The sequence below is a fragment of the Hemicordylus capensis genome, chromosome 2 (genome assembly GCF_027244095.1).
Source record: "Hemicordylus capensis ecotype Gifberg chromosome 2, rHemCap1.1.pri, whole genome shotgun sequence".
NCBI lineage: Eukaryota > Metazoa > Chordata > Lepidosauria > Squamata > Cordylidae > Hemicordylus > Hemicordylus capensis.
In genome coordinates this window covers 322,444,251-322,461,143 of record NC_069658.1, presented here as the reverse complement: position 1 = coordinate 322,461,143, position 16,893 = coordinate 322,444,251, and the positions used below count along the sequence as shown (strand labels likewise).

At 45.7% G+C, this 16,893-nt stretch overlaps 1 protein-coding gene across 4 annotated transcripts in view; it reads left to right on the top strand.

Annotated features, from left to right (window-relative positions):
- The window catches only part of ACY1 (aminoacylase 1), a 31,563-nt gene extending 15,363 nt beyond the window's left edge, over window positions 1-16,200 (top strand). For 3 of the 4 annotated variants that reach the window (XM_053300769.1, XM_053300768.1, XM_053300770.1), the window contains exons 4-16: window positions 3,300-3,404; window positions 4,714-4,808; window positions 5,593-5,669; window positions 7,617-7,706; window positions 8,103-8,159; window positions 9,419-9,492; window positions 9,921-9,970; window positions 12,043-12,187; window positions 12,944-13,012; window positions 13,303-13,382; window positions 14,102-14,162; window positions 14,255-14,424; window positions 15,210-16,200. In XM_053300769.1, coding sequence (XP_053156744.1) covers window positions 3,300-3,404; window positions 4,714-4,808; window positions 5,593-5,669; window positions 7,617-7,706; window positions 8,103-8,159; window positions 9,419-9,492; window positions 9,921-9,970; window positions 12,043-12,187; window positions 12,944-13,012; window positions 13,303-13,382; window positions 14,102-14,162; window positions 14,255-14,419 — 1,068 coding nt within the window. In that variant the 3' untranslated portion in view covers window positions 14,420-14,424; window positions 15,210-16,200. The remainder of the gene's footprint in view (window positions 1-3,299; window positions 3,405-4,713; window positions 4,809-5,592; window positions 5,670-7,616; window positions 7,707-8,102; window positions 8,160-9,418; window positions 9,493-9,920; window positions 9,971-12,042; window positions 12,188-12,943; window positions 13,013-13,302; window positions 13,383-14,101; window positions 14,163-14,254; window positions 14,425-15,209) is intronic. The other variant, XR_008317306.1, reaches the window with a different exon arrangement.
- Window positions 16,201-16,893: the final 693 nt, after the last annotated feature.

Here is a 16,893-nt window from a genome sequence, read left to right as displayed (position 1 = left end):
CTTGCGCCTGTTAAAGAATTAATCCTGCAGATGCCCTTGCATAGTTTCCCTGTGCTTGCGACTTGGGGAGGATGGCTTTATGAATCTCCTTTCATACAGGAGGCTTTGTGCCAAAGTAAATGGTTCCTGGCTCTCAAGGAGACGGTTACTATAGCACAAAGCTTTCATTCCACTGTTGCCCTGTTTGTTTAACTTTTTGTATCATCTGAGTTTCACTCTGTCAGCTGACTACATATCAGGAATAAGATGGCCATTTTGCTATCTGTCCACCAAGCTCCTGTTAGCCATGGATTGGACTTAGATAATATTTTAGATTCCAAACTTTGGAATCATTACATTATGCTTACACCTCAGAATTATTTTCTTTTAGTCAGAGAAATTGGGTTTAAAAAAAACATTTCTCAGTAGAATGTTACGTCAAATTTTGGGGCTGAGATGCATATTGTTCAATCTCCACCCGTGGTAAGGGAATAGTGCCACTGGCATCCTTGACTGATCCTGTAAACTCTCTCTGCTTTTTGTTGGTCGTGATAATGGCCTTTGTCTTACACAAATTAAGGATACCCATGAAATAACAGCACTGATAATTAGGCCTATGTCTGTAAAACTTTTATCACCAGAATTTGCTTGCTTCCATTGATTTGTCAGCACATTAGACATCTTAAGACTTTCTAGAGCTGTTGTGCAGCATAGTTATGTGAGCAGTCTTGAAAGGAATTACACTGATGCTATAACTGTTTTTGCGGTACAGTTGTATGTGTGTGTGTGTGTGTGTGTGTGTGTGTGTGTGTGTGTGTATGGCTTAACAGGCTGTCAGAAACCTCTCTCTGGAAATACTGGTGTTGATGCTCCTTAGGTCCCCACCACTTTGCAATTCAAATTCAGTCAGATTCATCTTAATTTTTTAAAATTTTTGTCACAGTACAGAGCTGCAGAACTAGGTTTAACATCCTCTGGCATGGACTGTAGTACAAAGGACAACAAGGCAAACACCCTCTCTTTGTACTTGCAGTTTTCTTTTAAAGGGCTGTCTGGATATTTGACCAGTTGTTATACCATCAAATGGAGGGGTTATTTAAAATGGAATTATTTTTGTTGTCTTTTAAGGCCCTTCCTCAAGGGTGCCTGGAAGGGCTATTATTTCCTTTCTATAAGATACGAAGGAAATGTTCTCCATGAAGGCCAGAACACACTGGGGGCAATTTGGCATCATGCTGTCAAAGTTACATAGAATAAAGACTTCAGGCTAGCTAGAAACAAGCCTTGAGTGTGGCCTGAGTTTGTGTAGCATCAGAATCCACTTCAGCAATTTAAAACTAGTACATTTATTAGCTTGTTACATCAGAGAGCAGACAATTAGGAAGTGATGGATCCTCCCCACCTCCCCCGCAGTATGCTGAATATTAGTTAAGATCAGAAGTAATCCCTCTTGGTGTGTTCCACCGCATTATTTTCTTTCCCTTTCCCTCCAAAGCCCTGTGCAATCTAGGGACCCCTGCAGCAGCCTGAAAGCTGCATCTCTGTGGTGCAGTCCCACCTGAACTGGAGCTGCATGTGAATGATGCAACCCTGTGCACAGGGTTGATCCATATCGGTTTTCCTCCTCCAATCAGCACTTGACCAAGAGGGAGGGAACCAGTAACAAGAGAGAGAGGCCATGCTATTAGTTGCACCCATGTGGCTGCATTATTGACACACAGCATGCAACTGTGAGATTGCACGGTGGTGAAGCAGTTTTCACATGTGAGGGGGGCATCGTTATAGAAACAGTGGGGATTAGTCAGTCATATAATTTTATTCATTGGGGCGGTTTCTGAAAAGCAAGCACTCTTCATTGTAGCATCATAAATTGGTAGCTATTTCATGTGCAGAAATCTTAATTGTTCCAATGTTAGTTTTTGAGTAAGTCTTGATGCATTCTGGTGCTTCAGTCTATTTGGTCTTAGGTTAGAAATAGGGATTGGGGTTAAGATACTGTTTATAAGCAGGCAACCAGCTGATCAAGACATGCTGTGGGGAGCATTTTGATCATGGAGATGTTCTGATTGGTTATTTGCAGTATGCAGCAAACCTCTTGCAGTCAGTAATCCCCTGCAGAGCGGGCCATCCCATTAATCTCTTATTACAGGTTCTCAGTCTATTCCTGTATAGATCCAGCCTGACCTTTCCAGCTTTGTGTGCTGCATTTAGACTGATAATTGTAACAAATGAATCTCAAATGCAAAATAAATACAGTGGTGTTAGGGAGAAAAGTTTGAATTGTGCCATAAAAGTAACTTTTCTGTATACTTTTCTCCTTTCCTCTGTTTGGGTAAATGCCAGATCTGCCCAAAGTTGTCTGAACCCAGATGGTTAAAATGTTCTTTGAAGAAGAAAATCCTCAAGAATTGGAGCTTGCATCTGGTTCAGTATTTGTCATGATATTTATTCATTCATTCATTCATTCATTCAATTTCTATACCACCCTTCCAAAATGGCTCAGGGTGGTTTACATTAAAACAAAACAATTAGAATTGAATTAACAGTTAAAAACAGAGATTATAAAACACCATAAAACTATAACAATTAAAACATTCAAAACAATTAAAACCCCCTGAAAAATCAGGTTACAACAATAAAACAATTTACAACAATCTAAAAACCCTGGATGATAGCCAAGTGAATTCTAGATGAGGTCTGTCACTGACTTTCTTCCCCAGCCTGTTTGATTTTCCCCAGACGCCCTGTAGTGATTATGAACTCAGTCTAGTATCTGCTGGAATCAGTCTAGTTTGGAATGCACTGCAAATTTTTTTGCAAGTGCTGCATTTTTGAAGACTGCTCTGGAAATCAGACTTGGGGCTGCAGCTCTGGGGAAGCAGTTTGGAACTGTCTGGTTTACCTAGAGCAGGCTTCCCCAACCTGTGAACCTCCAGATATTGCCAAACTACAATTCCCATCACTCCTAGCTACAACATATTGTGGCTGGGATGATGGGAATTGTAGTTCAGCAACATCTGGAGGGCTGCAGGTTGGGGAAGCCTGACCTAGAGGAAGGCTCTTTGCTTTTCTGGATTCTGAGGTCCATGTTGATTTTTCCTGAAATGCTTGTGTGTGCCTTCTCTCTCTGTCTCTGTCTCTGTCTCTGTCTCTGTCTCTCTCTCTCTCTCTCTCTCTCTCTCTCTTTGTAAACCAGTCCATGGAAACTACTAGTCCATCAATATTTTCTCTCTGGCCACCTGCTTCCCTGTAGTCGTTTGTAGTACAATAAAACACCTCTGGGCAAAGCAATCCCCAGCTGACTTCATTTTCTTTTGTAGGTCTGCCCTGGCCGTGTGATCACCATTTTGACCTGGAAAGGGACAAACCCACAGCAGCGCTCCATCTTACTGAATTCCCATACAGATGTTGTACCTGTTTTTGAGGTTAGGAGGGGGTGTATGTTGGGGGCAGACCTTTAACCTGGCTGCTTCTTGTGATGTGGCTTTTGGAAAAGAGTATTGGTGGTATGGATCTGTTCTTCTCCGGAATGCCTTGCAATAGCCAGGAAATATTGATTGGGAGGAGCATCAAACTCTTCTAGGTGTGATGCATTTTGACACATACGCTTGTGGGCTTCCCAGAGGCAACTGGTGGGACACTTTGAGAAACAGGATGCTAGACTAGATAGGCTTGAGCCTGATCCAGCAGGGCTGTTCTTATGTTCTTACCCATGCCATCCTGGATGGTTGGTACAACAAAGCTTGCACACTCTGGGAATGGGACCAGGTGAGGAATTAGATGCATGATACTCCTGACATAACCAGTCCCATAATTTCAGCCAAACAGGAGTCATGCAATATAATGCATTCTAATACCTGATTTGTGCAGATCAAGTCCCCCCTACACAGGACAATAAAGAGCTGCAAGGAACATATGAAACTGCCAGCCCCTTGGTCCATCCCACTTGGTATTGTCTACCCTGACTGGCAATGGCTTCCCCAAAGTTCCAGGCAGGAGTCTTTCCCAGCCCCACCTAGAGATGTCGGAGATTGGAGCTGGGACCTCCTGCATGCAAAGCAGCTGCTCTACCACTGAGCCTTTAGATGCCTTCTTTAATAGCCAGTGGTGGTTCATACAAGAGCTGCTTTGGAAAAACAGTGAGGACAAGCAATGCAGGATTTAAATTAATGAATTTAACAACACCTGTACCCCACCCTTCCTCCAAGGAGCTCAGCACAGTGTACGTGGTTCTTACTTTTCCTCACAACAAACCTGTGAGGTGGGCCAGGCTTAGAGAGAGTGACTGACCCACAGTGATCCAGTGAGGCTTGTGGCCGAGGTGGGAATTTGAACCTGGGTCTCCCGGTCCTAGCCACTACACTCCTCGGTCCTGACCACCACACCACACTGGCTCCCTCTTAAAGGGGATAGAGTACTATCGCAAGTGCCTTGTAGAACCACAGTTACAATTCCACTTCCAGATGAATGCTTCACAGCAATGTCTCAGCCACACTAAGGGGCCCTAGTGTGGAAAGGACCCTCCTTAGGAAGAGCAGGCTGGTTGTGCTTTTCTCTCCACACCACCCAGTGTAGGCCTCTCTGTGTCTCTCATGGTCGGAGCAGCGTGGATGCCCTTTTCCCCCTTGCAGTTTTTCCTCTGCTGTCTTAGACAGGGTGCTGCACTGGCCAGTCCTCCTATCCTCTGACACCCCCATCTTCCTGAGAGGCTCTGTGCTGCTTTCCTCCCTACAGGAATACTGGCGCTACGATCCCTTTGCAGCCTTCAAGGATTCTGAGGGAAATATCTATGCCCGGGGAGCCCAGGATATGAAATGTGTCTCCATCCAGTAAGTCCAGCCACCTACCCTTGTCTCCTCTGAGATGTGCAGTGTAGTATGCAGGTGTTTTACATCTCTCGGCTTCAGCAGTTTTGCCTTGGAGAGGAGAGACCCAGCAGAGAATATTATTCCACCCTATCGCAGTTCATTTCAGTAGTGTCTGCGGACATCTGCATTGAGTGGTGGAAGTCAGTAGGCAGTTTAATCCTGATTAGGCACCATGTACGTGTTCATGTGCCTTGCATTAGGTCAGGAGTGGCCAATCGGAGGCTGTCTAGCTGTTGTTGGGACTACAACTCCCATCATCCCCGTCCACAATAAATCATGGCTGAGCATGATGGGAGTTGTAGTCTAGCAACAGTTAGAGAGACTCAGGTTGGCCACCCCTGTAAAATGTGGATGTTACTGGTCCAGTGCCCCAAAGAGACAATGGAATAGGTGGACTGCTGAGACATACAATACCTGGTTAAATGGTATGTGGCGGTTGGATGAAATCCTGCAAACAAGGAAGTGATGTATAACCTTTTGGGCTATTTTGTTTGTAAGGTTGATATGAACAGCTGGTTCCTGCTCTGTCCTGCAGGGCATGTCTTTCTTAGGAGTGAGGGGACCCTGATCCTGGCTCCAACGAGCTACGGTGGCTGGAGCCCCCTACACCCAGAGGAGACCTTCCCATTGCCTTCTTTCCATTAGAACAAGTGTATCATTCTACTGATAATTCCTTCTTTGGAACTGAGCATCTCTGGGTCCCAAGGCATTCTGGCAGACACTAAATAAAGCCTCTTCCTTTTAGGTACATAGAGGCCATCCGGAGACTGAAAGCTGAAGGGAGACGCTTCCCTCGGACAATTCATATGAGCTTTGTCCCAGGTTAGTTAAGAATTAAGACCCCCAGTGTCACCAGGTATCTCCTAGCATTTGCCCAAAGTGATAAAGCCATATTCAGACATATACGTTGTATGTGTACAGGTGAACAGTGTGCATGAACAACTTGTACATGCATACAGATCTGTTTGCATGTATGCTGTACACAGATTGTACGTTTGTTAAACATAATGTATGGATTGGGCTATAGGGGGACCTGGCTTGGGATACTCCAGACAGATTCCTTGCAAGCCAGTCTAAGGAAACCCATAGAAGCTGGCAAAGTACTTGAATCTTTTTTCACATGGATCTGCTACATTCTGCTTTCTCTGCATTCATCTGGGCAACAGCAATTTCTCTCTCTCTCTCTCTCTCTCCCTCTCCCTCCCAAAAGCACACTTTTCTGTCCCCAAAGGGCACATCGTTTTATGACTTAAATAGACATTTATAATGTCTAATGACTTGACATTTCAAGAATAATGTAGGCTGAGAACGTAAATAATTGCATTTTATAGAAAGAAAAATTTCTCATTTACTAATATTTTGCTATGCAAACCTCTTGGAGAACTTTTTATTGAAAAGCACTATGTCAGCATTCAAATTAATATTCTTTGCTCTTAGTATTTTCTCCTCCCTTCCCAGTTTTCTTATTCCCTTTGCCTAAGTTCTAAAAGTTCCATTCAAAGGACCATCACTGCGATAATGCAGCTTGTTTTATAACTATCTGCAGTTAGGGCAAGTGCCCAAGTCCCAGCTGAAAAGGCGGCGGCAGCCAGAGCAGCTGATATCCCTCCCTTCCCAATTTGGCTCATAAATTGCAGCAGACGAATTTACTGAACCCTTTTTAACTCCAACTGCTGCCACATAACTTGTTGCACTATATTTGTTCTCCTTATCCCCTCTCAAGGACTTTCTCACAAACGGCCACCAGGATGCCCTTTGATAGTTGCCCAAGAGATGCTGCAGACTAGTAGGGGACTGAGTGTCTCTGGAGCTCTGGCCAGGAAGAGGTAGTCTTCAACTCATAGGTCCTGGGATTCTCAGCCCCTCCAACTGCAATGCTTGCCATGGAACACTAGAGGGCATCTGCAGAAATTGTGTACACACAGTCAAGATTAGATGTGACCTGCAAGATGTGATATAAAATATCCCAACCTCTTTTTCTTAGTTAAAAGCAGCTGCAGTCTTCCCAGATTTGGATCTGAACTGCAGTACTGTTGGGTGGGTGTGGGTGTTTCTCCTCATACTGTTTTCTTGGCTTAAATTGTACCCTCGGAAACTGATATTAGCCATGGGGAGGGAGAGGGAGAAAAACATGGAACAGTTGCCTTCCCCACTCCAGTGGCTAATACCAGCTTCTGGGGGGCGGGGGTGGAGTGAATTTAAATCAAGGGAAATGTCATGGCAGAAAGGGGTTTTAACACCCAATCCTGATCTGAGCCCTCCCCCCACTTCAAGCTTCTTTTAAGCAAAGGAAAAGACATAGGTCTATCCAGTTATGTCTCTCTCATGTCATGTCATACCTGGCCTTCTATTCCAGCCCATTTAAACCAAAATATTAATACCTGTTGTTGCTGCAGCCTTTTCAACATTATTCTTGTCTGCAGTTCCCTAGCCCTTTGAACAGACTGCCAGCAGGAGACAGGGTGTGCATCACCAGTTTCAGTGAACTGTTCTGAAAGGGCTGACGAATGGCTTTTGGAGAAGCATGGCATGCAAGAACACTGATGAAAGCAACTGTTCCCTCCACTGTGGGTTGTTCCAGTCCCAAGATGGGCCACCATTGTGAGCTGGATTGCAACGAGCAAATGCCCTCTAGGTTCCTGGGGGAGACTTTGAGTTGCAACGGGCCCTTTGCCATTTCCCAGTCTGGAGTTTATAGATGTGGCTGACCTGGGGAACAAAACAAATGGTTTGTTTAGTTTTCTTATCTGATCTCTGTTTTCTGTGCAGACGAAGAGATTGGGGGCCACAAAGGGATGGAAATGTTTGTGAAGCGACCCGAGTTTGCGACACTTGATGTTGGCTTTGCTTTGGATGAAGGTGAGAGGTGGTTGGTACCTGTTGCTGGGGATGCCAGTTATGGCCTGGTCTGTACGATGGAGCTGGCCTGTCTGCCTGCTTTCCCTCTTGATGAAACTATTGTTGGCAATTACATGGACTTCTCATTCAGCCCTTGCCATTGCCTGAGAGAGGGAAGGCCCCAGCTGGGCACAAGCTTGCTGCCCAAGGAGAAAGGACCATCTACACAGCCTTGATGAGGATTCTTTGAGTGGCATGAGGGTGGGGCTGCCTTCCCCTGCATGACTGTAAGGACTGAATCAGCCACTCAGCCGACTCGGAGAAGCTGTTGATGTGGCTGCCCATCAAAAACTGCTGTGGAAAGTCTACTGTGCCATCTACCGACATTTGCTCCTCCTATCCTCTGTCTTCCCACAGGCCTGGCAAACCCGACAGACACGTTCACTGTATTCTATGGTGAGAAATGCCCATGGTGTAAGTAAGAACTGGGATTCCATCTCTCACACTCTGTTTGTGACTTCCTAGCACACCCCTCAAGGTTACTTCCTATATAACTTTTAAAAATACATGCATCTTAAGGTTTTCGTTGAAAATGCAGGTGGACATCACATAGGAGGAGTCATGATGCCTATATCTCATACCCAGAGAAGACATGAATTCTTCCAAACAGTTTCTAGAGTTTTGCCATATGCAAGTCTTTGCTGTGATATAGACACATGTGTAACCCTGCCTTTAAGGTGTGGGGTTTCTTGGAGGAGCCAAACTAGATAATGGAAAGTCCGGCCTCCTGTTGGAATTGGACTGGGATTTTATTATTCTTAGCTACAGCTGTGTTTTGCTCTCACAGCAGATTAGAATCTGTGGATTCAGAGTCACAGTTACGTCACCAGAATGGCCTTGGAATGTAAGACCCCCCTCAGTCACATCCTCTGAGTGGTTTTGAATCTTGTAATTTTCAGTCATGGCTTCTGTTATACTGTAACTTTATAAAAAGTACTGATATAGAAGTTACAGTGCAAGTCTGACATTTGGTGAATCCACATTCAAATGTGGATGTTGACTTTCTCATGTAACATGTTATATTAATATTGGAAAACTACTCGTTCACAATCTTTCCTACACATGTTTTGGAAGAGTGTCTGAATTAAGCCACTGTGACAATTATGTTTGATTCCAAAACATGTTTAGGAAGATTGTGAGCAAGCAGTTTTCCAATATTGTGTTACATTTTGTAATAAAAGCATCTGCATAATATTTAGATTAGGGTGAGGGTGTTACATAGATGAACTTGGTTTTAAATGGGGAGGGCTTCTAATGTTGGATGCAATTTTTCCATTTCCTGTGCTATTCACTTGAGCAACATGGCCACAGTCCACAAAAACAAAAGATGCAATATAGGTGAGAACCAAGGGCAAAGCTAAAAATTTGTGGAAGCTTTTCCTGCAAAAGTTCCCATTGTTGAAACAAGCCCACAATGAAGTTTTAAAAGTGGCTTGTTTCTTTGGCAGTGAGAACTGTGGTTGCAACAAAACTGAACACAATTCCAAATGTAGTTTGGAGTTGCACATTCCTTTTGGATGTGCATTGCTCATTTGGATCACAGCCCATTTCCTTTAAGGAAATTTACATTGGTAGGAAAAAAAAGTACTCCCTGTGTTCGCTGGGCATGAAGATGTTGCTCTGCCTACCTTGCGTGTCTTTCATTTTGCTCTGCCTCCCCTTAATTCTTGCAGGGATTAAAGTGAAAGTAGAAGGGAACCCAGGCCACGGATCCAGATTCATTGAGAATACAGCTGCTGAGAAGATGGTGAGAGGGAGCTTTCTTGAAGACTAAGGGCTGGCTGAGCGTTTGGTGAGGCGTTTCTTATTAGAGGTAGCAAGAGAGGGCCAGTGGCGTAAATCTAAAGGCAACCCTTTCAGCCTTGTGAGCTGATGTCAGACTTCATAGACATCTCCTTGCAGAAGCCAGAGTGCTGGCTGCAAGGTACAGCCATTTTAGACAGTTCCTGTATACCATCCTGAAGGAAGAATTATCTCATCTTGCCCAGCAGGGCCGTTAAAGGGAGGAATGCAGAAGTACTAACTTGTGGGGAATGCCTGTTTCTTTTAGGCTTAAAGCCATCCAAGTTATTGGGCCATTTTAAAAAAACAAATCTGGCTTCTGCTTGCTGCAGTGGACTACGTATTTGTGTTTTGATATTAGTGCACTGAATTTTGTACTTCTTTATTTTACAGCACAGAGTGATCACTTCCTTGCTCGAGTTCAGAGAGCGTGAAAAACAAAGGTGAGGAAAAAACTCCAGCTGAAATCCTGACACTGTCCTTCCCTTACTGCCTCTATCATTCACATTCATTCACCTATTCCATAAGAAGCATCGGCTGTCTTCAGATGGAACACAAAACCATGGTTTGTTTAGCTAAACCATGTTTTGTTTGAATGTCTGGACACAAACTGTGATTTCTTTGCGGCTGACAGACCAGGATCTGAACCCACAGTCTGAAACTGGTTTGCAAACCCACAGTTTAAGCCAACTGGGGTTCCCATTATGTCTGGACACAGACCATGGATTAACCACAGGCCCACTGCTCTGCCTCAGGAGGGTTGTTGCATCACGGAAGTAGGAGTTCCTCCACCTCAGGAGGCTGCTGCTTGATATAGATGGGAACTCATAACTCAAGAAGTTATGAAGCTGAGTTGTGAGCAAATTGGAAACAAAAGCAGACAAGTAGCTCTAAATCATGGTTTGTCTATTACACATCTTGAAGCTCAAACCGAGTTAGCATACGAAGGATAGCATACATCAGGCTCATTCTCATGACCCTAAACGGTAGGAGGAGCATCCAGCCAGAGTAGGAGAGCTGTGTGCACCCCCAGTCAGCAGTCATGTGCATGCAAAGATCAAGGGAGGGGAGAGTGATCTTGTGGGAGCTGGGAGTTGGGTAGGACGGCTTTTCATCCACCCTTGAAAAAATGCTGGGGACAGAATGTGGATTGTTTAGGGTTGTGAAAATGAGCTTACCATAGTTTTGCACTTCATCTGAATCCAGCCATTGTCTTTGTAGAAGAACAAAATAAAAAATAAAGTTTGGTTCTTCACTTGGTGCAGGGGGGGGGAGGTTGGTTGTGGCATGACTTTTCAGAGAGAGCTTCATACTTCATCAGACACATGAAGTGGTCCACTTACCTCCCCATTCTTTAATCACAAATGGTCATGTGCTGGTCTTGTGGTAGCAAGCATGACTTGTCCCTATAGCTAAGCAGGGTCCGCCCTGGTTGCAAGTGAATGCGAGACTAGAAGTGTGAGCACTATAAGATATTCCCCTCAGGAGATGGAGCCACTCTGGGAAGAGCAGAAGGTTCCAAGTTCCCTCCCTGGCCTCTCTAAGATAGGGCTGAGAGAGATTCTAGCCTGCAGCCTTGGGGAAGCTGCTGCCAGTCTGGGAAGACAGTATTGGGCTAGAGATAGACCAATGGTCTGACTCAGTATATGGCAGCTTCCTATGTTCCTATGACTTGTACCCAGGAGTTCACATGTTTCTTCCCATGCCTGTCATTTGACACCCTGCATAACACTGAGCTAGTCACCTCTCTTGGTTTGTCCCTCAGTTGATTGTTTTGTAAAATGGAACTGATGCGGTGTGGTTGAGAGCCTGGTTCCCAGCTTTGGGTCCCTGGATGTTGTTGGATTACTGCTCCCATCTTCCCCAGTCACTGTAGCCAAAGGGATGATGGGTGTTGCAGCCCATCACCTTTTGAGAAGCCCTGATTGAGAGCTTGAGCTATGATGTGCAAGTCTCTGGTTCAACCTCCAGGCTTTTTCATAACCTCACTGGGTAGCCTTAGACAAGTCACTGTCTCCCAGCCTTCCATCTGTAGTATTTGGATACTAATATACCTTACAGTACCTGTAAGGATGTCTAAGAGAGGGCAGGTTCAAACCAACAGTGGCTGCTACGTGCAATAATGTCAGGGCTGCAGTGAGAATGCAGTTGCCCTAACTATTGAAAAGACCTACGATTCCTACAGATGTCCTGCATGAATCACAGGCCTTTTCAGTAGTCAACAGATGCCTGGAAGGCACTCATGAGGCCGTAGCTCAGTGGCAGAGCATCGGCTTTGCATGCAGAAGGTCGTAGATTGAATCCCTAGCATGTCCAGGTAGGGCTGGGAATGACTCCTGCCTGAAACCTTGGAGAGCGGCTGCCAGTCAGTGTAGACACTACTGAGCTAGATGGTCTGACTTGCTATAAGGCAGCTTCCTAAGTAATGTGTGGTTGTGCCAGCTCTTTGCTCTCTGAGATGGGAAAAGAAGTTTAGTTCAGGGTGAAAGATTTTTTTGCCTTTTCTTTCCCACAGGTTGAAATCGGAGAAGCACCTTACATTAGGTGATGTGACCTCCCTCAACTTGACCATGTTGAATGGGGGCATCTCCTTCAACGTGGTCCCATCTGAGATGTCTGCAGCTTTTGACATCCGCATCCCACCCACAGTGGATTTAAAGGTACAATATCTAGCCATTGTCAGAGAGGAGTAGGTAGAGAAACAGTGACCAGTCTGTGAGATGGTGCTTGGAATATGCTCGTTGGGGAGTCTGCTCCCTTAAGGAGTTTGTGTTGATTCTTCCTGGTTTGGACTGAGCTGTAATTCTCAGCCTTTAGACTGTCTGCAATGTTTTATAAATGTTTTAATCCATGCATAACATGAAGATACCTTGTAGCCCTTTTTGGTTATGACTGGGAGAACTGGAGAGATAGTTTCTTCACCTGTAACCTACCACCAAGAGCTCTGAATGCCAGTGGGCCTGAAGTCTGTCCTCTCCTACTTTTCTTCCTTCCCCTGAAGGACACTCCTCCAGTGGCTGCAAGAAAGAAGGAAGCCTATTCAGGAAATCTTCAGAGAGCTACCATACCCTGCTGAGCCAGCTTGGATCTTTGCACTGGTGACTAACACTGCTGCTTGTAAAGCACTCAGTGGTTAAATTTGTTAGCAACCAGCAGGGAAGTGTAGTTAAACATGACAGTAAGGAGTGTAGAGGTTTCTGGGATGAACTGAGAGGAATGTAGCATTAGATGAGAGAGGGTAGTCAGGATCTCTGCCAAAACCTATAACACACAGGGTTGTTGTGAGGAGAAACTCAAGTATGTAGTACACCGCTCTGGGCTCCTTGGAGGAAGAGCAGGATATAAATGTAAATAATAAATAAAAATCACTCTAGAAGCATCTGCCTTCTCATATTCCCTGTTGGTTTGCTTTGCAGGCCTTTGAGGAGCAGCTCACATCCTGGTGCCGGGCAGCTGGGGAAGGGGTTACTTACGAGTTCCACCAGGTAATTGCAGAGAGGAGGGAACGTTCCAGCAGCCACTTGCTACCCCTTAGATCTAGGAGCAGAGCTTAGTTCCTGGCTTTTTGGCTATAACGTCCTCCATGCTGCTGCCACTATCTCTTTTGCCCCTGGGCCTTTTGTCCCAACATGGCTGCCCCTCTGTTCTGCACGGTGCCCCTCAGAATCTTGCACTCCTGCTGCCGCTTCTGCCATGCCCTTACCACAGACTCCTGCACTGTGGGTGCCCTGTTGCCTCCTCCAAGTTTCACCCTCTACCCTTCTCTTTGGGCTAGAAATACACGGATCAGTCGGTGACCTCCACAGAGGACTCTGACCCCTGGTGGAAGGCGTTCAGTGGCACCTGCAGGGACATGTGAGTAAGACGCCATATCTCCCCACTCTTACACACACTCTTTTAGGCCCCTGTTAAGGCTGGTGCCGTAACACCTACTAGGCACACAGGGATACACACAACATCAGTTTTTGGGAAGCAAATATTCAAGGCATTCAGGAAATACTCCTCTAAAGGTTTGTGGGTGGGTTCACATGACATGGTAAGAGCTGGATCTCCAGTTCCTGGAGTTTGATGGCAAGCCCAACTTTCAGTGGGGTGGAGGGAGAATAAGCCAACACGGGTCATGTCATCCGAACCCACCAATGTTAACTTCGTCAGCCCTGCTTATGGTACCAGAGCCAACATCTGTAACCAAGTTCAACTCTTGGTTACATATATTAGCTCTGGAACCGTAAGTAGGACTGGTGAAACCAGTGTTGGTCGTATTGTCCCAACCCGCCAATGTCAGCCTATTGCTCCCCTCATCGGAAGTCAGGCTAAGCACTGAACTCCGAGAACTGGAGATTCAGCTTTTACTGTGTTGTGTGAACCCATCGTGTGTACAGCAGAAGAGAGACTCAGTAATCGACTTTCCCAACTTCTCCTTGCAATATGCTATGAGATGCCCTCTGCCCCATTTTAAAAATGCTCACTGCCTGGATTCTGCTTTCAAACACTTGAAGCCCACAGTGACAGGAGAAACAGCAGTCTGACTTAGCAGTGGAAGATTCCCTGTCATCATCTCTCTGTCTTGTCAGGAACATGAAGCTGAAGTGCGAGATCTTTCCTGCTGCCACAGACAGCCGCTACATCAGAGCAGTGAGTACTGATACATTCCTGTCAGTTGGTAGCTTCCCTTCTCCTTCAATGAGGCCTTGCTGATCGTTCCTTCTCCTTGCGTTGCGCTGCAGGCAGGTCACCCAGCGATTGGCTTCTCGCCCATGAACCGGACTCCTGTGCTGCTACACGACCACAATGAATTCCTGAATGAGCAGGTCTTCCTCCGCGGGATTGACATCTACGCTCACCTCATCGCTTCGTTGGCCAGTGTCCCTCATCTACAAGCAGAGGCCTGAGGGGTGTAAGCTGAGGGGGGGCAGCCTGATGGAGAAAACCAGAGGGAGAGGGAGAGGCAGGAGTGTGACAAAGGACCCGTGTTGGGGGAGGGGGAGGTGGTCATAAGCCTTAGCTATTGTGGCTGAGGACTGGTGGTACTCCAGGAGAGACTGCATCATTCCAACTTCCCTGAGCGGCCCCACATGGGTCAAGGCATGGAAAACATATGCTTACACATGCATATCTAAAGCAGGGCTCTGTAGGTGACAATGACTGGTCCTTTCTTCAGTCAAAATCCTTATTGCCATAGCCCCCGGAGCAGGTCCTCGGCTCCAGGCTCTCTCATCCTTCACCTCTCAGTTTTGAGGGTAGAAGGATAACCCTCCAGCACCAAGTTTAAAGACCAAGATTCTCATTGGTGAGGTTTCTTGGGACGTGTAGTCAAGTGTTATTGACCGACCCATGGCCCCTTTCATCTTGAGCACAACTGTGCTCTTTGGTCCTCATAGAAAAAAGCATCCCTGTCCCCACCTGCCAGAGCTGATGGAAGGGCAACTGGAGAGCAGGAGGAGGCCTAACCTGTCGGCCAGACTAAGTTCCCCTGGGGAGCTCTTTTCTCTTTGGTGCTGTTGACCCCTGGTGGCTTTGGTGGCTTTCTCCATTGTGGGATGTGCCCAGTTCCACAGTCTTAAGAGCAGTCTGCAAACTTATGGTGGAGCCCAGCCGCCATGGAAGGGTCTAATTTCCGTTTCGCTATCCATGTTGTATAATATGATGTGGTGCAAGTCACCTTTTCTCTTTGTGTCTCAGATTCCCTGTTGGTGGAGGGGCATGACTGATGGCTCTTCTCTCTTGCCACCTGAGATCCTCCAGTGGAAGATGATGATTCTGAACAGAGGAGGAAGGGAAGACTAGCAAAGATATTACATGATCCAGAATGCAGAGAGGAAGCCAGACTGGGTGGAGCAAGAAGCAGTTAATATGGTCTTACTCCTCCTTTCTAAAGTGGCACGAGAGAATTTTCACTTCTTGGGATTCCACAGCAGAGGTGCTGGCTGCAAGCACACTGCCTTAGGTTTCTAGCAAACTGCGGTCTTAACAAATCATTACTGAGAATGCCAAACAGATCAGAGTTGAATGAATGGAAACTGCAAGTCAGGGCAATTGCTCTTGACAGGCTGGGTGTGCAGCACCGTAGGGGAGTCATTTCCCTTCTGGTTTGGGAAGTAAGGTTGTGTACATGGTTACCCCATCAGATGGTTGGAGGAGGTTTGTCTTCCTGATCCTTCAGCACTATAGGTTGATTTTCTTTGATAAACTGGTAGCTTCCTGCAGCTGGAGAGCTAATAACTACCAGCGGGGTATCCATGAGCCATCATCTCGGAGACCGTGTGCATCATCTCTTTTGACTGTCTCCAGCAACACCAGGAGTACTTCCTCTTTCTCCATCACTCCCAGACCTGAGGCAAACTCTCAGACCCAACAGATGAAGAGACTGTGTTGAGTATTTGCTTCATTTCTGGGCTTAGTAGCGGAGAGTAGAAGGGGCTTGCTTGTCCCAAAGAGTTTCCTTCCTGTAAGGGGAGGGAAGAGGCTTCATATGGGCCACTGGCGGCCACACCATTAACCAAGCTCAGGAAGAGGTTTTCGAGTAGCCTTGTGCTCACCACCCCACAGATCGCATGAATGGCTTCTGACCTGATTTCATTTTCAGAACATCTGCCAAAGCCTCCGGCTCTTTTGTCTGTCTCCACATTGTCTGTGATTTCACTAAATAAAATTGTTCATTTGGAATGGAAAAGGAGGCTGTCCTCCAATTTTTCTGTGTTGCACCTCCGGTCCTCCCTATTTCATCTCGGCCCAGCTCATTGTTTTTAGTAAACCATCTACTTGTTTGGGGGATTATTTTTCACATAATGCTACAGTACAAAGCAATCCAAGCTCACACTCCTTTTACATCTTATTACTTCATCTAAAAATAGCTAGCACATTCCCTAGTAACCACACTCACTAGTGTGGTGATGGTCTGACTCGGTATAAGGCAGCTTCCTATGTTCCTTGCATTGTATAGCAACATTCATTTGGGAATGGAAGCATTTGCCCCCTTATCGTCACTTAATTGCATGTGGCTTGAGCATTAGATTGGGGAGAGTGATGAAACTTTAATTTTCCACGTGTGACTGCTGTTATGATTCTTGCTAATATAGGATCATAGATGGAAGTGAACTGTGAAAACGAACCACACTTTCAGGCTTATGTCCCCAAATATCCAAATCCCATAGGAGGCCTATTGGTAGTTTTAAAATGCCCTTTTGCACATTCATTACTTTAAAAATCAGGACAAAATTTAAGGAACTAGTTTTAGATGCACACATTTGGAAGTGTAGGGTTCTAGAAGTAAGTGAAGAGTTTTAGAAGTAACAATTATGAGATACATACTAGCAATCTTCTGTTAAGAGTCTTCTTTGGAAAATGAACCTATGAGTGTGTCTGC